The sequence below is a fragment of the Pelobates fuscus genome, chromosome 7 (assembly GCF_036172605.1).
Source record: "Pelobates fuscus isolate aPelFus1 chromosome 7, aPelFus1.pri, whole genome shotgun sequence".
NCBI classification, from domain to species: domain Eukaryota; kingdom Metazoa; phylum Chordata; class Amphibia; order Anura; family Pelobatidae; genus Pelobates; species Pelobates fuscus.
In genome coordinates this window covers 136521983-136541591 of record NC_086323.1, presented here as the reverse complement: position 1 = coordinate 136541591, position 19609 = coordinate 136521983, and the positions used below count along the sequence as shown (strand labels likewise).

At 37.4% G+C, this 19609-nt stretch overlaps 1 protein-coding gene across 1 annotated transcript in view; it reads left to right on the top strand.

Moving 5' to 3' along the window:
* The window catches only part of RAD18 (RAD18 E3 ubiquitin protein ligase), a 470945-nt gene that overhangs the window by 31834 nt on the left and 419502 nt on the right, over positions 1–19609 (top strand). Inside the window, exons 3-4 of the mRNA XM_063426684.1 lie at positions 25–86; positions 1659–1729. Of these exons, the coding sequence (XP_063282754.1) occupies positions 25–86; positions 1659–1729 (133 nt within the window). The remainder of the gene's footprint in view (positions 1–24; positions 87–1658; positions 1730–19609) is intronic.

The window sequence follows — 19609 nt, the reverse complement described above, 5'->3', positions numbered from 1 at the left end:
TAACATGTTTTCCTATTTTTGCAGACTGCTCTCTTTGTATTCGGAAATTTCTTTCATACAAGACACAGTGCCCAACCTGTTGTGTGGTATGTTGATTTTTTTTTCTTCTATTAACCTAGCTTACTGTGTGAATTGATTGATGCTCTGTCAAATGTTGTGATTAAACATTCATCCTTTGAATTATGGATAATGCCAACCAACTAAAGGAAAGTAGTAAATAAAATGCAATTAAAGAAAAAATAATACACATTTGTGAGTTTCTCGTATGCAAGATTGAAATGTTTTCTCTTCCCAGTGCATTTTCTGGTATACCTGAACACTATATGTTCTTTAAGCGAGCGTGTTGGATTTGGAATATCCTTAGAGCCCCCCCAGCTGTGTAGCTGAAATGAACAATTAATATTTTATGCTGGTTTGCCCATTACTGCTTGATGCTTTAAAATCATCCTAATATATCACCAAATATATTATGAATCTTTTGGAGCAGTGATTTCATGTGATTTTTATTTTTATTTTTGTGATTTTTAACATTTTTTTGAAACAGGTAAAAATTATTTTTTTTTTTTTACATTTAATTATTTTCATATGTTTTGAACATATGCATAAATTGTACAGAATGTTTATTTGTGAAAAAAGTAATTTGCATAGGTTTTAATAATAAAAAAAAAAAAAACAACCCCCAAATACTTGAACTCAAATATGCTGCATAATAATCACTAATTTCTCTGGATTTTCCAGGTTAAATGTTTGCAGAAGAAAAAACAAAACATACCCAGGTTGCCCTACACTACTTATTTCGGGGTCCTGTCCCCATTCAGTTCCCTGGTGTCTTGCCTCTGGGAATTCCAGGTAACTGCATGTGCACTTTGTTACACATGCTATTGCTGTGGAAGGACACTAGTACCCTGCAGAGTGTGCTTCAGGTCCCCTCTCTGGAAGGTCCTATTAGGTCCCGAGGGCCTGCTCACCCCATCCTGATCTCATACCCTGCAATGTTGGGAGGAATGCACGATCTGACATGGTATAATGTAGAAAGCAAGAGAAGCATCCTCTGGGTTGCTATTTCTATTTAGTTTGTCTGATAAAGTGGAAGTTCATACTTCCACATTTTCATAACAGATTTAAACTGTGTTCATTTACTGAGCGTGTCAATTGACGGTTCTCAGCCAGTGAATAATGTTATAAACAGGTACGAATTGGTATGATATGAGAAGTATAAATTTCAGCCTTATCAGACCAATGCAGACTGGAAGTACTGTGGGTATCAGACACAACATGGTAAGTGTTTATACAAGATATGTGGTAAGTGTATATACAGTGTGACGGATTCCACCTGGGGTCTCCTGGCAATATAACCTTTACAGCAAGCCATAGTGCTTAGGTTGCAAAGAGTATTGCTTTACTTCTTACTCCATACCAAAAATATATATACATTCTATTTTAGAACATAAATCTCACCTTTGAAAGTTGCTATTAAAGTGCAGATAATCTCTTTTCATTTACCACTAAGTAGACATACTCATCCATTTACAAAGAAACAATGTCCTTAGTGGTGACCTGTAGTTGTCAATTTTATTTGCTGAAATGTCTTATGTGCAAGTGAACTACATTTACATTAATGGAGTTATACAGCAGTAATGACTTTTTTCTTTTTACAGACTGTTACAGAGTCTGACTTTCGAAATAACAGAATTGTAGATGATCTCGTGAAAACATTTTGCTTGGCAAGGTATGTTTGCGTCACATCCGTTATATGTTTAGTCGATATCTGTCCATGTGCATACGTCTTGTCTTTGTATTGATTTCTGATACAATTTGCAGTGAATCTCAAAGTCTCTTTTGATTCCCCGTTTGCATGAATGGTCAGTGTGTAAATAAAGGGGGGTGTATTTGTGTATATTAGCTAACGTGTAAATTCAGATGTGCATGCGTGAGTGTACATGAGTGCGTCTGACAGTTTTTTTTGTTTGTGTTTTTACTGGTAAGTGTTTGTGAATGCAGACTTGTATGTGTATAAAGTGAACTAGGCAAAGATAAGGATATGTAGCATGAACATGTGCTAGTCCTTCAATGGCTAGGCACATATCACTGTATTTACTCCCCTGCCAACCCCGCTACAACTACCTGTACTCTTCTATGTTTTAATTTCCTCTATTATATTGATGTCTCATCCACGCTGCTTACCTTTAAATACACAAACACATGTGAGAGCTGTATTTTGTGGAAATAAAGGTTGTGAATTTTAGCAGTGTGTCTAGGACATGGGTCTACTTTGTAATATTTACATGGCAGGAGCCGTTTTAATGTGTGAGAGTCCTGTAGAGTTTCTAATCACTTTGCCTCATTCAAGTTATTGCAAGAGGTGGTCTGCTGCTTCTAAAGTTGCTAATTAACACTGTTAGCACGTTATGAATTTCTTACCTGAAAACCTTGTGCAAAATGTGTTCCCCCCTCCCCCCAGACCAATGGATATCATCTTTAATCTGCATTAAATCTAATTGCAGTAGTTTGCAGATATGCTAATGTTATAATTGTGGACGGAATCAGTCTGATATGCAAATGGTGATATGCAGAGATTCTCTCTGTAATGGCCTTGAGTGGGGACCGAAGGGCAAGTTGTTGAGGTTTCTCTGAGCTTTTGCCTATTCCCAGAGTTCTCTTATTCTCTGTTTTTCTTGCAGTGTATTTACTTAGGCTCTCCCTAAGTTAAAAGGGTAATCCAGACGTGGACCCAGTGCTCGTTGTGCTTAGAGGGGTATGTGCTATACGACGATGATGAGGCTCTAATAAGGCCAAAACAATCATCTGGGGTTGCTGTATCTCTCATACAAAGGGAACTTGTGGCATTTTGGATCTTGCCTGCTTATTTGGCCGGGATCAGTTTGATTTGTCATTACAGAGAGAACCTATACCATTTGCATAAGTGAACAAAAACATTTGAGACCTGAGCAGGGACTTACCGAAAGGCATGCCTTTTCTCTGAGTTTATGCCTGTTTTCAGATTTCTCCTCTTCTCTGTTTTTGTTGTAATGTATAAATGACCCTTTCGTTTTCAAAGGCATATCATGAAATCAAAGCAAAGGATGACAACTGAATGACATTGTCTTTTTAGGAAATATTACAATTGGTGTATTTAATGAACATGATACTTTTCATTGTTTTGCAAAGATTCCCAGCCATTTGAATTGGTTTAACCCCTTAAGGACCAAACGTCTGGAATAAAAGGGAATCATGACATGTCACACATGTCATGTGTCCTTAAGGGGTTAAAAGGCATACGCCAAGCTCTGAGCTCCACTCCATTTTATTTTGATTGCATTTTGTTTTGAGGTTAAGCATCTGTACATTTGCATATCGATATATGGAGATTGCCACATAATCTAATTTATTTGCTCTCAGCAAACACATGAAATCCTCTAATAGCATATCTGTTATAGTTTGCAGCTCAGGCTGAGTTAGCAGCAGGTGATCCCCAAAGCCCATTCTACAAGCCATATGTAATGAAAATGCATTATTTGGTGGCAAACCCAGAGCATGCAATATATTTTATTGTGGTGCTCCTGGAGCCTGAAATAGCCAAACCTACACATAATACAAGTATGGCTATGCATGCACACATAAAACTGTGTGCTATTAAACTGTGGGCCAATAAAAATCTCCTAATATTATTTTAAAACAATATTTCGAGGCTAATCAAAATCTCCTAATATTATAATCTTCTCATACTATGTTTTAGTCTGCCTCTACTTGCTAAGTACAAATATCAGTAGGTCCTAATATACATTTTTACAAGGAAAATATATGGAAAATATATATTTACATGGAAAATATAGTGAGCAAAAACTTAAGACCTGAGCAGGGATTTACCAAAGTGCAAACTACTAAGCGACTGCATTCCTCTAAGCTTTTGTCTGTTCTCATAGTCCTTATATTCTCTGTTTTTGTTGCAATGCATTAATTATGCTCTTCCCAAGTTCAAAAGGGTAATCCAAGACCCGACCCTTAGAGATGTCACTCGACCCTCGGAGCCATGTGCATAGTCTGACTGACCTATGAACTAAGCTCAGGTTGTCAATACACTATTGTGTGCTTTCACATGTATCCCTCGTGGACCTAAACAGCATTGTGATATGTACACTGCAACTGTTTTGGCGAGAGGTCTACCTGCTCCCAGTTACGGATGCCTGATTGTATATTTTCTTTTTTGTACTTTCATTATGGGAAAATAAACAAATAAAGAATGTTAGGGGGAAAAAAGGAGGGGGGTGCAATCCAGACATGGACCCCGTGCTCACTGTGTCTAGAAGGTTATAAGCTACACCTAGAAGCCCACAGAAGGCCAATACGATCGTCCGGGGTTGCCAGCATTTTTAGTTCTTCTGGTTCTCTCTGTTGTGGCACAAGTGAGTGAAAACTATTTTGAGACCTGAGCGGGGAATTACCAAAGGGTAAGCTACTAAGTTCCTTTAAGATTTTGTCCTTTCTCATTGTTCTCATATTCTCTGTTTTTGTGGAAATATACGCTGCATCACTGCTTCTCTCCAAGCAATTCACCTACAATGTAATTCCTCAGGAAATGTATTATCAAGCAATGCAGTCATGAGAAAAAGAAAGTACATCCACTTTAAATTCTATGGTTTTACATATCAAGCCATAATAGCAATCATCTGTTCTGTAGCTGATCTTAAATTAGGTAACTACAACCTCAGATGAATTCATTGAGGTTTGGTGGCATTTGTTTATGCACAGCTCTTTTAAGGTCCCATCACAGCATTTTATTTGGGTTGAGGTCTGGACATTGACTGGGGCATTGCAACACCTTGATTCTTTTTCAGCCATTATGCTGTAGATTTGCTGGTGTGCTTGGGATCATTGTCCTGTTGCATGACCCAATTTTGGGAAAGTTAGCTGTCAGACAGATGGCCTCACATTTGACTGTAGAATACTTTGGTATACAGAGGAGTCCATGGTCAACTTAATAACTGCAAGATTCCGAGGTCCTGCGGCTGCAAAACATGCCCAAATCATCACCCCTTCACCACTGTCACGGTTCTCACCGCGACATCCAGACTGCCAGACGAGGTCGCCCCAGAAGTGCCCGATGAGGGATTTGCTGGGGCTGCTGTTTTGCATCTGAGCCACCATACAGCTCAGGAAATATCCAGAAGTCTACTCTTGCCTTGAATCCAGCACTGGGGGCTGGACGTTATCTGAGACTGCTCCTGTCACTCATGGTTCACCTGTGGCTGATCACTGATAAGCCAGGTATAAGACACTGCCTCTCCCTGAGGGCAGTGTCAGTTCATTGACTCTGGTTCAAGTATTGCGGTTTCGTGTTCCAGTGTTCTCCTGTTGATTCCTGACCGTGGCTTGTTATTTCGTGTACCCTGACTTCTGGCATCCGCTGACCTCGGCTCTCTACTGGTTTATCCTGATTTCTGGCACCCACTGATCTTTGGCTTACCAACGACGATTCTCCTGTTTATGTCCGTCTCTGCACTGCGACTTGGAGCATCATCCTGCACAGCCCCTGTGCACCAACTCACAGGCCAGGAGAATTCTTACCTGACCATCTTGGCCTGTGTTTACTTGCAAGGGTGAGCACATATATCTGTGCTACAGACTCCAACTCAGGTACGCCCTGACAACCACAGTGCTTGGTAGTTGGTATGAGGTGTTAGTGCTGCTTTATTGTGTCTGGTTTTCGCCAAACGTGGTGCTGTATATTATGGCCAAGCATCTCCACTTTGGTCTCATCTGTCCAAACTACATTGTTCCAGAAGTCTTGTAGTTTGTACAGATGCAACTTTACAAACCTAAGCCGTGGGGTATTTGATCTGGTACTGCCCCTCTATTTTTTATGGCATATGTTCCCATTTTTCTTAGCTGTTTCCCAAAAGTATTTTGATACCACTGGCTTTCCCAATTGCAATTCTAAATTTTTCCTTATCATTTGCTCATATGTTCGGGTTTGTCATTTTTTTGTGTCCATCATTGACCATAGATAAGGTCTGTATGGACACCCAGTTCCCCACAATCACTGATGAAGCTGCTATTAAGATGTGAAAAATCAAGTACATATCTGCTTTGGACAAAGCTTCTGGGAAAATAAATAAAACCTAGCTTTCCAAAGAATGCAGGAGTGTTACCCCCGTACAGGACCATATGATTGTGTCTATTTCCTGCCAGTATTTCGTGAGACACACTCCTTCCAAAAAACTCCAACATTTGTTGGATTTATGAGCACTCATGGGAACTCATCGCATCTGAACTAAATTTCACCTATAGAGAAGCTTTCTCATTAGCTCAATATGTGACATACAGAGTGTTAGACTTTTAGGAGTTAGTAGTGCTTTCTCTCAGCTTTCCTGAGAGAAAGATTTCCCCAGATCACTCTCTCCTGTCTTTAAGGGTAGTGATTGTCTTAAGAGATTCATATATTAAGGATATTTATGTTTTGGGGGCCTGCTACTCATCCAAATCCTTTCAAAGTCTGTCATGCTATATTCAATCCAATGCGCCATGTGTGTTATATAATTCTTTAGGAGCCAAGAATGCATCTGCATATATGATCGAACAGTGAAGGGAAGGAACATTTGATTGTTATTATATCCTGAAATGTGAAAGAATTTAAAGAGGATGTACCTTCTTTTTCCCATGACTGTGTGTGTGGAGGGGAGCTTTTTTACTTGCCTGCACCTGCCCCTCGTGTTCGCTGCCATTTTCATCCAGTCCTCTTCAGCTGTTGGCATCCCATCTGTCAGGAGCCAACATCAGTGCCGTATTCTTATACATGTGCAAACTATACAGAGGCGCCTATGGAAGATTCTGAGACACAGTGGGGTCCTTAGACTAGGCCTTTTCACCTACTGCCGTCACAGTGACTGCTGGAGGAAATTACAAGACTTGGCCGCAATTGCTCTGCCTTTTGTGAAATTTCTCAGGCATTGAGAATATACAAAAGTTCTTTGTATTAGTATATATTTTGCCTTCGGAGATGCTAGAGCCACTTTAAATGTAGAAACCCACAACGCGGCACCTCCATCTTAGTCTCTGTCAATTATTATTATAAGCTCCCCGTGGGAGTCAACATAGTAAGAGCATACAGAGAAGAGGAGAAATTAAACCATGTTCTATTTCTCCTTTACATTTGTAATGTTTGTCAAAGCTTTGGATTGTGATATAAGTTGCTAAATCATTATTGTAAATAAACTTGGACATGTGGTGTAAAAAAAGTTCAACACTAGTTATAGAAGATTCAATTCAATTGGAAATTCCAGAGAACAGACAGTTCCCATTTAACCCCTTCAGGACGGTGGGCGCCCAAGTCGTTCTTTGTACTTACCCGGTCGCCGGCGATCGCGGTGTTGGGGACTCACCTGGGAGCCCAGGGAGTCCCCCTCCTTCCTCTTTGGCCCCCCTGGGCCATGTAATCGTGAGGTTTTAACCCCTTAAGGACGGCTGGTGTGCTATGCCATCCTTGGGGACCCGGCTCCAGTCTTTTTTAGTAGCCACTTACTCACAAACACTGGCCAATATTGGCGTTCAAATTTAGTTTTTTGCATTTTTCACACACAAACAAATATTAACACTAACTAATTGCCGGCTTATGCAGTGCCTGCAGGGGGCCTGCCTCAACAGAACGAACAAAAACCTGCAAAAAAGTTGTAAAAAGCTATTAAAAGTTATTAAACCGTTTTAAAATTAAATAAAAAATACTTACCAGTAGATTGTGTGTGTGTATGTGTATATATTTGTTTGTATGTGTGTGTGTGTGTGTGTGTGTGTATATATATATATATATATATATATATATATATATAAAATATAAGTACTTTTATATACACATACACATACACATACATACATACATCATTAATAAAAGTGTATTATAATATTTGTGTATATATATATATATTAAAATACTTTTAGAATGACGTTAATTATATTTATATATATATATATATATATATATATATATATAAATAATCCATAAATACATTGAAAAAAATTAAAAATAGAAAATAAAAAATAGTTAATTGAAAAAAAAATTATATACCAGTTTTAATTTGTTGTAACTATATTCTGATATTAATATACATATATATTAAATTCAAAATACATTTAGAATGACGTTATAAATATGTGTGTGTGTATATAATATTTTAATTTTACAAATATATTTATATAATATTTTTACATAATTATGTCATTTTATTAATTACAATCTGAGGGACCTGCCCGACAACCCAGGCAGAAAGTCCAAAGAATTTGGCTCGCAAGTCTTATATTTAACCCTGTAACTTTCCAGGACACCATAAAACCTGTACATGGGGGGTATTGTTTTACTCGGGAGACTTCGCTGAACACAAATATTAGTGTTTAAAAACAGTAAAACATATCACAACGATGATATTGTCAGTAAAAATGCATTTTTTTGCATTTTTCACATGTGAACTGTACTTTCACTGATAATATTGTTGTGATACATTTTACTATTTTTAAACACTAATATTTGTGTTCAGTGAAGTCTCCCGATTATAACAGTACCCCTCCATGTACAGGTTTTATGGTGTTTTCAAAAGTTACGGAGTCAAATAAGACTTGAATTTCCTTTTTTTTTCCCACATTGAAATTTGCCAGGTTGATTATGTTGCCTTTGTACGTCCAGTCTTTATTAGTAGCCACTTGGTTACAAACACTGCGTTCATAGCGTTCAATTTAGTTTTTTGCATTTTTCACACACAACAAATATGAATGCTAACTTTGGCCAGTGTTTGTGACTAAGTGGCTACTAAAAATGACTGGACATACCCCATTTGCAATACCTTGGGTTGTCTACTTTTGCAAATGGTATGCCGTCATAGGGGTAATTTTCATTCCTCGGCTACCATAGGAAGGAAACATAACCAGTCTGGCAAATTTCAATGTGTATAAATGGAAAAAATTAACGTGCTATATTTGACCCTGTAACTTTCCAAAACATCATAAAACCTGTACATTGGGGGTACTGTTTTACTTGTGAAACATCGCAGAATACAAATGTGTACTTTATTGGAGTAACCGCTAAAAGCATTGTGACATTCACAGTTAAAATGCCATGCAGAACTAAAAAAAATAAAATATCTTAATTTCTCAATTTTTTTTTAGATTTTATTCATATTAAATTGTTTAGCATACAAATACAAATATTTGATGTGATATGAAAGCCCTGTTTCGCCTGAACAAAATGATATATAAGTGTTGGTGCACATAATATGATGCGAATTACGCCTGAACAGACATATGCGCAAATTCAAGGTTTTGTTTTGTTTTTGTTTTGTTTTGATTACAACTTGTACAACTGCCTCAGTCCTTAAGGGGTTAATCGAAAATGTAGAACAGAGTTTTGTTGGCGTTTTGTTTTTACTCAGAATTAGTCACCTTTTTTTTTCTTTAATTATATATTTAACAAAGGCAAATGTACTCCCTCGCTTTCCATATGTCATAATAAAAAGGAATTTCATTGAGGACAGCATTTTGAAGTCAAGTAACTAATCTTCAGATCCAAATAATTACGCCTCCTACAAGCCATATTAGCTATGGAGTTTTTCTTTCAAAATATTTATCTGGGTGGTTGTCTTACTTTTAAAAATAAAATTGTATTATGATGCTTTTCTGTCCTGATCAAATGACTATAAATGTGTTCACCAACACACTCTGCACAGTAATCATTTATCCCTTTCAGAGCAGAGGGCTCTACTTTAAAAGGATTAATATGCTGCAGTCTCAGTGCATCTATACTTAGTCTTGTATTAAATGTTTTTTTCCCTCCTTCTCAATATTCTTAGCGTTGTACATAAACTCCAACACTGCTAAAAAGAATCTCTGTTAATATACTGATAGACATGCAGAGTTAACACCATTTTACCCCTCCCCTCCAGCTTATTCAATGAGTTTGTATTTATTTATTGTTTCTGTGTGTAAATTTCTTTTTTTGAGTATTTAACATTCCCCCATCCCCCCCTCCAAAATAAACAATATAGGACATGCAGGTCCTACAATTCAGTGTAGGATCTCGGGAGATGCTCGGAGGCATGTAATTATATTGGGGCTCGCTCCGTTGTACTTGAGAGCTGTACCTCCTTGGTCAGCAAGATTATTCAGCCCAATCACGTTGGTATTAACATTGCAAGTAAGGTACCATATCTTTGTAAAGTCTGCTCCGGCAGAGCTATATGTAATAAACTGGGGGCTCACCCTAGGTGGCGTGCTGTGAAAACCCAGAGGACACCCACAGTAGTAACAGTAGTAATATACACTTGGCACAGTACAGAATAATCCCTGTGGATAAAGAGGACTGTAATAATTTATTGGTATTGTCTTTTTAGAGAGCCAAATGTAGAAAGTCCACATATATGCTACACTCATGTGAATTGAATTCCAAGTATAAACATGTATAATCCTTTGTACAAGCAGATTCAAAAAGTCTTAGTAAACAGTACTTTCCACAATAGGTATACTTGGTTGTGAAATCTGTATTGTCAGAGTCCAGACCGAGTGAATCTCGATCTGGAATGACAGGAATCAGATTGCCGCCGTGAATCTCGCGGTACTCACGAGATCCAAAATGGCCGTCGCTTGCGTGCAAAGGTCTGCCGGCCTCCTGCTGCAGGTCCATTAAAAAAAAAAAAAAAAAAAAAAACCCGCAGCCGACCCACACCACCACTGAAATCAATAAAGTATTTGGAGAATAAAATACTCTGACCTATGCACTTGGCTGGAGCAGAGGGTGTGGTCTTACAGGACCTTTTGTGTAACATCCTCTTTTTTTCTGATTGGTTGTTTCTGTGCTGCTGGAGATTTTCTGTAAAGAGAGTTATGCAAATATGACGCCTCCTGTCATGTGGTAAAATTAAATCTCAATGGCAAAACTGAGGCAAAAATAGCCAAGTTGTTACTATACTTGAGTTGTAGAATTTTCCCAATTTAGCAATTTCAGCATGTTTTTCCATTCAGATTTAATTTATGGAAAGTCTTCTCTGTATGCTTTTGTAAGATGAATGCCTGGTTCAAAGGACAGAGCTTAGAACAATAATTGACAGAGAGCTAAGATTGAGGAGTCCAGTTCCGAAGAGGTGTGGATCTGGCGAATTTCAATGTGAAAAAAATGAAAAATGTAACCTGCTATATTTGACCCTGTAACCTCCCAAAACACCATAAAACCTGTACATAGGGAGGGGGGTGGGGGGGGGGGGGGGGTGGGGGGGGGAGAGACTGTTTTACCCGTGAGACATTGCTGAATACAAATATGTGTATTTTATTGCAGTAAAAGCAAACAGTATTATGACATTCACAGTTAAAATGTCACGTAGAACTAAAACAAAATTAAAACATTCTTATTTTTCCCATTTTTTTATATTTTATTCATATTAAATTATGCTCCATACCTAAATATTTGATGTTAAATGAAAGCTCTGTTTCCCCTGAATAAAATGATCTATAATAAGTGTGGGTGCACATAATATGAAAGAGGTGAATTACCCCTGAACAGACATATAGTCAAATACAAGGTTTTGTTTTCTTTTTGTTTTGATCACAACGTGTACATTTGGCTCAGTCCTTAAGGGGTTAATGGATGTTTTTCTGTATTTAATTTACTGGACCGTCAGTGCCCTACCTCCAAAGGCTTTTAAATAGGGAAAAGAGCACAATTTACATGATCTTTGCAGAAAGCTTTGCATGTAAAGCAATGACAAGAAGCTCCTTCATTGTGTCAATAATTCTGAATAATGAACTTGCAGGAAATTGAAATTCATTCTGGTCGTAGCAACATCTATTACTTTCCTTCTCTGTGAGGCTATGACTTTTAATAAGAGCGATTTGCCAGTTTAGACAGTAAATTTCACGCAGAGAGGTTACTGCTCCTTATCTGTAACTTCATGACTTGTTTTTAAAATGTTGCCTAGCAAGAAGCTTTGTAAGCAAACAAGGATTGCCGTAATAGTTTGATGCAGATGGTAGTTGGAAAATTCACATCTGGGATAATGCATGACCTTCACATACATCAGTCCCGTGTTTTCCATCATCATTTCAAGTGCCAACTGGGCATATAGCTAAAGGAGTCGTTTGTCGCCATTAAAAAAAAGATTGTTCCATGTGACTCCATACTTGGGTAATAATACTCTTTAAATGGAAAAAATGTGCACATGTCATTCTGTACCCCAATGTTTCATATGTTAATGGAAAAAGGGAGTGGACTGCCTTTGGGGCACCACAAACCTGATTGTTAAGCCTATATGAAAGAAAAATAAAGAATTCATAAAAAAAAAAAAAAAGATGATTGTTCCCTCTGCATAAGGATTTTCCCTCTACTGCTCCACTTTTTTCATCAAGCTTAATTTGATCAGTTTTTCAGAATTTAGTCGAACAAGCTGTGACCTTATAGTGATATAACCTGGGTTCGTAATAGGGACAGAGAGAAGGCTGCAAAAATATTTTTGTGGCATGCTATTTATATTCTTATAGGAAAATTGCATACCAAATGCATGTTTTAAATACAGCAAGGAATTGGAGAGGCAGCTGCTAACTTAACGAGAAAGGAACAGGAATAGAAAAATAAGGTCTTTAAATATACAATCAGGAAGCATCGAGTCACCTGATATGTTTTGGGCATTAATAAGTGTAGTCATTGTCTATGGTTTAAATATAGGCCTGCCGTGTGTGCAGTTTCTGCTATTACACATTGATCTTCTAATAGATTTATTTATTGTATAGATTGTATACCGTGGCCTTATCCACAGCACCTGTAAATATACAAGGTCAGCAATGGAAATAATTTAAATTACAGTTAGTAGGTCTTGGCTAGCTGCTGCCTCTGCGACATGATGGTACTATGAAGGTTACTGCCTCTGCAACACTGTGGTTAAGGAGATGGTACTGTTAGTGGTGCTGCATATTTCCCATGATAGTTAGTGGCATGCTGCTGCTGATGTCACATGTTGGCTAATGAGCTGCAATTGTGAATAATGCTGCCATATGATGCTTGGTGAACTCTTTGGTGAATGCTGTTGCTGATACCTCAATAGTTGATATAGTTGACCCATCTGTTTAGTTGACAGGGAAACTGTATGGGATTTTCTGTATTGTGACTGCATATTTAAAGGAAACCTATAGTCCTTAAAATAACCATAGTTATTGGAACTAGGCATTCATGGCCAAACTCAGAGCTACTACAGGAATGTTAAAACGCTATGTCTGCATGTAAGTTTGCTAGATCTGTGGTCTTAGACGGTTATCATATGGGCCTAGGCTAGGCAACAGAAGTGAAGTCAACAAATAGTTCCAATTAATATAAATTTCTAAATGTTTTACTTTCTGTATTCTGTTATATATGATAGGTTATTTTCTTAAATGATCAATATGATGGTTAGTTTAAATGTAAAGTAACAAAACAGTGTGTAATTTACTTTGTTTTGATGATAGATGGCGCACATGTGAGCGATGGTATGTATCTCTCCAGCCAGTTAGCTGTGTTTACATACAAATAATACCATACTTCAAATGGTAATCATCTATAAGCTCTCCTAAAATGTGTGTATATGGAGTAAATATTGGCTCTTAAGTTTACTCGATCGAGTTATGACCATGAAGGTAAGTTCTCCGGAAAGTCTATATCTTTAGGAAGTGTGACATGTGTGAAACCATTGTGTGTATCAGTTAGGCATTATTCTAGGTCACCAGAAAATGGTTTTCACTCTTTGTCGTCTTACACAGTCTTAAAAGTTACACAGCTTACTAAGTTATCAAGGGATTGAAAAATCTGTAACCCACAAATCAACAACAAAAAAAACTACCCTCCGCCCAAAAAGGTGTTAAAGAGGCGCTAATGTAAAAGTGCCGTTGACAATATAATTTCTATATGCCAATTCTTAAAGTGCCAAATACATCTAAAGTGCAAAGTGAAATGAAAAACCGTGCAATAAGTGATATTACATTCAACAATTATAAAACCTTGCATCCAAAATGTTTACAGTTTAAAAAAAAAAAAAAATGGCTGGCAGGATGGGGCGTGACAAGCGACCATGATGGACGCGTGTAGCTGGTGCTTCTCAGTGAAAGCCTGAACTTTTACCCAATAAGACTTTATTTTCTACAGAAACTCTGTTATCCCTGACAATTTCCACTCGACTGTTAGCTAATTGAATTTCACCTAACTGCAAGTGTTTTAGCCCTGCAGACCTTAAGTTATTCTAAGGCAGTTAATTTATGGCGTTAATGTACGAGCGTTTCTACACACCCATTGCTACTCATAGTGTTATTCCTATATTACCTAGAAAGAGTGGCTGATATGCTTATTTTGTTTCATTACAAAATGTGTGTGTATGGCTATTGTACCACAACGTGATAGTTCTAATATATTGTCATTCTAATGCAAAGCAATATGTTGTTTTCTGGCAAGCACCACTCATCAAAAATTAGAATTTACAAAACAAAAAACTTGCCAATTCGATAACGTTCACACAACTGAATAGAGGAGTCCTATTATTAGCTCTGATACGTAGAAGTGAGAGCTTAGTCATAGTAACATTCTCATACCAGTGTATTTATTAATTCCATGCTGTATTCTAACACTTGGCTACCTCTCGTTTGTCATTGGTACTTTTCGATTAAAAATAAATAAATTAGAATTAAAAAAAACAAACTTCATGTTACATAAAACTGTTGTGCTTCTGTTTTTTGATTATTTAGCTATAACGTTTGATAGAATAACAATGATTCAACGCATTTGTTGTGTGACATTCTGCATTAAATTAAAAAAGACTGATGTTATGAGCCATCAAATGTTACATATACAACTTCTCCAAGATTCCCCAATTTTGGCTACTACTATATTTAATATAATATAAAGAGTCGGAGGAACCATAAATTCAGGAGTTGGAGTTAAATGTTTTTGTGTACCAACTCCACATCCCTAGTAATAATACCCTTTGCTTGTAATAAAAAATGTGTATGAAATACTGAGGCTTTTTTAAAAAAAAAAAAACAAACAAAAAAAAAACCTGCAAGTTATTCATAAATTGAAAACGGATATCTCTGATGTCTGGCAACATTACATTGATGAAATATCACCCTACACAAGAGAATAGTATTTGGAAATCCCATCCACAATGACTAGTGCTTCCTGTATCTTCTTTGGGGGCTACGTGGGAATGTGGTTTCCAAGTCATTGGATAACTGCAGATATATTTTCAAATGGCTACTCTTCCTTCTTGGTGTGCATTGTACAGGAAGAAGCTATTTCCTTCTCGAGATCCTTTTTTCTTTTACAGATTTTAAAATAAAAATACCGAAATTAGGAAAAACTTTGTAAATACATGGCAACATAACATGCATATATGTATAAAGTTGTAAATATGATATACTAGATTTACTTTCACAAATTAAAAAAAAAGTGATATAGTGAGTAAGTAATTCAACTGAAAGAAGAAATAGGAAAAATGTTTTGTAAAATATAATATAACTAATGAGATACTGGGAACTTGAAACTAATGTATGCAACCAAACTTGCAGATTTGGAGAAATGTTTGATTATTTTGGCCTTAAATTTGAAATTGACTTTAAATGCCTGCCTATTCTCATTTTAGTAAATATAATGTTTGAGAGCCAATCATTCCTCCAGAATATGCAATTCCATTCCAAAAAATTAAATGCAAGAAACTGCTAGCACAAGATCATTGTAGCAGCATGAATAACTTTGCCAGATGACTTCCTTTATGTGTTTGTTTGAATGAAAGCGCTGGTGCTGTAAAGCTCTGTGTCAGTGAATAAATAAGCAGAGATGATTTTGCATCTACTATTGTTTTATCAGGTCTTTTGCAGGGTTTATTTCCCTCCCAATTTGGCTAATTAAGCCATGATTTTGCAAATTCCTTGTTCAACTCACCACAGTTTACTATAAATGAAGTAATCTCCAACATGTTTCTTGTACAATTGAGCAATGTCTCCTGTGCTAGATGTGTATCCTCTGTTGAGGACTACAGTCAGTAGGTGTCACTAGTGGTCTAAGAGAACAGTGACGACCACACACTGGGATCGCAGCCGTGTCTCTTTTTGCTTTTCCCCGCCACCCTTCCACCAACTGTTTACTGCTCCCTGCCAAGGAAGAATTCAATTATTTTCCATATCTCTGTGTGATTAAACAGTTTCTTCCACGATGAGACTACTTTTTTGCTTCTGCATTTCTCTTGAAGACTAATCAGCTGGAACAGATATAAGCACATAACATATGTAGCAGGACAATTTGAAGACAGCGACTTCATCAGTCACTTCTTATTTTTTTGAGTGAGGCAAAGCTATGTATCGATAACTCTGTGTGCAAGGTTTTCTACATAGCTGTGACGATCTGTCTCAATATATTCAATGTACCGCTGTGTCTAACACTTTATAGTTTCGATTTTGAAGTGGGTAATGTGAGATGATCTCCTGTAAGTCACAAACAGCTGGCATGCAATCTGGGTTTATCCTTTGCTGAATTTTTATCATCCAGGATGCTGTCCCCAAGACTTGTCATTTGAGGTAAATGGAAAGGAGACCCCCTACTGATTTGCTCCTCCAATCCCCAAGCTGCCTGCTAGGACATGGCATATTATTTGTCTGTTAAAAATCTGAAACGCTAGGTATGTGTTTTTAGTAACCGTTTAAGTAAAGTGTGTGTGCTCGTGTGCATATACTATAGCATTTGTAATTCATAGAGCTGCATTTGTTTGCGAAGTATAAACTCAATGGCCATTGTTGAATCTGTACAAATATATATGACTTTGGAAAATAACTATTATTCAGTTACTGCAGATCCATGGCAATATTGCATTCTTTTGTTGCCAGAGGGAGCTTGCACTGATTATTTGTTTTCCCCTATGACAGAGGAATCTTGAACTTCTTAAAGCAGCATCGTCAACTTTTGAGTTATTGATAGATACTTTCCAACACAATCCTAAAACATTGGACTGTGATTACATTGTCTTCTCTGCGAGGTAAAATATGTTTTGGCAAAATATAGAAAAATGTTGAGTGCGAAATAGCTTCCACCAGCCACATCTCTCCATTTTCATCAGCCATCACGTCTCGTGGGAATAGTCCTGGTTTAGTGCCTTGCTCAGCAGATGCCTATGGCATCTCATTGTGTATGGGTGGTTTGATCTGTAGAGCATCATTCTTCCATAGACCCCCTGTTTTGTACTCCATGAGCTGAAATGAAGCTGAATCACAAGCTGTCTGTCGCTAGGAGGTAGAACATTATTCCCTGAATCTTGATGCCAACAGATGTGGACGTGTCATGTGTTTGGGGTTTTATGGGGGGGAAAAAGGGAAAAACTATGCCAATGATCCACTTTTGGAGCCAGTTATATGCGACTAAGTTCATAGTTGTTATTATTGCCATTTATATAGCACCAGCTTATTCCACAGAACTTTACAATATTATCATGGGGGGATTTAACAACAAATATGGCAAACTATTGCTAATTGTAACATGAACAATAGGTTGATGATATTTTTTTCCAAATTAGATTTTCCTGTTTATGCTTCTTTGGCAGCTCTACGCAGGTAACTTATAAGGAGGCTTTCCATTTTGATATAACACTTTTAAAGCCACGTTACTGGGAAAGACACATTAAGTGCAATTTAATTTATTTAATTTTTTTTTTTTTGCTGTGCATGAAATTGATACAGACAGACCTGAGGTACCCCTACGGCAATCCACACATTTGGCATTTTGCTGTACAATTGGAGTAGTAAATTCTATAAGCACAATTTTATAATAATATGAACACGAGTTAACATTTAAGAAGGTTCTAGTCTGGTCTAGCTAGCAGATATACAGACTAGGTGAGTGGTGTGTGGTATGGCTAGAAGACAAGCTAGGTGAGGTTTTAGGAGATAAACAATCTGATCTACAACCAGGCTATGCTACAGATTAGATTTAAACGTAAGGACTAGCTTAGGTGCTTTGTCTAACAGGCCCAAGAGAGCCCCACAACGAGGAAATATCTTCCGCATAAATCAGTGGAGCTCACAATGCCCAGTTTGATGCGTCACTGTGTTCTGGAACTGTGTATGAAAAGGCGTTCTACTCCCTAAATTAAACAGTCCCGGTCATGCTGGATAACAGGTTTAAGACAAGTGCTTATAGAACTGGTGCTGTGAGTTCAGGAGGCCCGATAAAGATTGTCTCCGTCAGCCGATGCCCTCTATTGGGCAGCAGCAGGAGTCCGCTGATAAGCCGTAGCGGGCCGTAGTTGCAAAGGTGGTGAGGGTGTCCCTTCGGCCCCAGGCTGGTGCGTAGGCCTGCACTTGTTTTTAATTTGTTTATTATTTTTAGATATATTTTTAATGCAAGAAGGGGTCAACTTGTAAAAATCATTTTTTTAAGACTAGATTGCAATGGTGACAAAAGTAAATAAAATATATCTATATAAAAATGTAAAAGGTTAAATTTACAGGAATATATAGAAGCCTGAAAATAGATTTGCTAAAATTAAAACACTCCTACTGCCTTACAGGAAGAAGGAGCAGGACGTGCCATTAAAGTAGGGTTTGAGGCATGCATGCTCCGAACCGGAGAGGAAGAAAGCAGGAAACAATTATTCTAAGTAACCGTGAAAGTAGCAGCTTAAAGCTCTTGACTTTATATGAGTTCAGCTTACAATTATGGGAAATTCAAGTGTATTTAATGTGACTGGACATTAGGTGCAAGAAGCCACCTTAGTTCTCAGGAACTATTGCACATAGGGACCAAGCTGTAAAGCATATGTTTATCATTTTTGCAGGATGGGAAAGACGTCATAAACGCTCCATTAACAAGGCTCCAGCAAAGTTTCTCAAAGACTCCTGCTTCCATTAGAGGGATTCCACACATAATAAATAGCTTTCGACACCGAGATTGTCTGTTTTAGGTCTTCATCACATGTGGAGAACCTGACATTTCCTCTCTTAAAGAATGGAGATGTTTGCACTTTTTTGTAACATCTTTAATCTCCTAGTGAAAGAAGTTTCCTAAGCATGTCCTCATTACTCGATATCTGTCTCCATCATGGGGAAATGAATACAAAAAGGTAAAAAGCACGACTGGCAGTGTGCTACAAGAACTGGATTCTGAGAATATGGAAGGTTAGGGAAGATCACGTAGCAGGTGTATTGGCACTAGGAAATAGAAACTGAACACATTGACTAAATTGCTTCTCTGGAAAAGGATTAGGTCTAAATCTCCCAACGTCATTTTTTTCCATTCATCTCTTGGAATCTAATTTGTACAGTGTTTTTGCTGGATCTAAAATGATACAGCTTGCTATATTGAATAGACCATATGTAAATGCTGTTGTGGCAGATATGAGTATCTGCAGGGTAGGTAAAATAATTCACATTACCCCATGCTACAAACTGCTTTGATCCCATACACTAATCCTTTAATTTTCCAAAATCAATGGCTTGGCAAGACTCAATTGTTTTATACTGTACAAAGTATAACGAATGACCACTATTGTGACTAGGGTACAAGGCATTTAAAGGAGTACTCTTCGCTTTAGTTAAAGGGACACTATAGTCACCATAACAATTACAGCTTATTGTATAT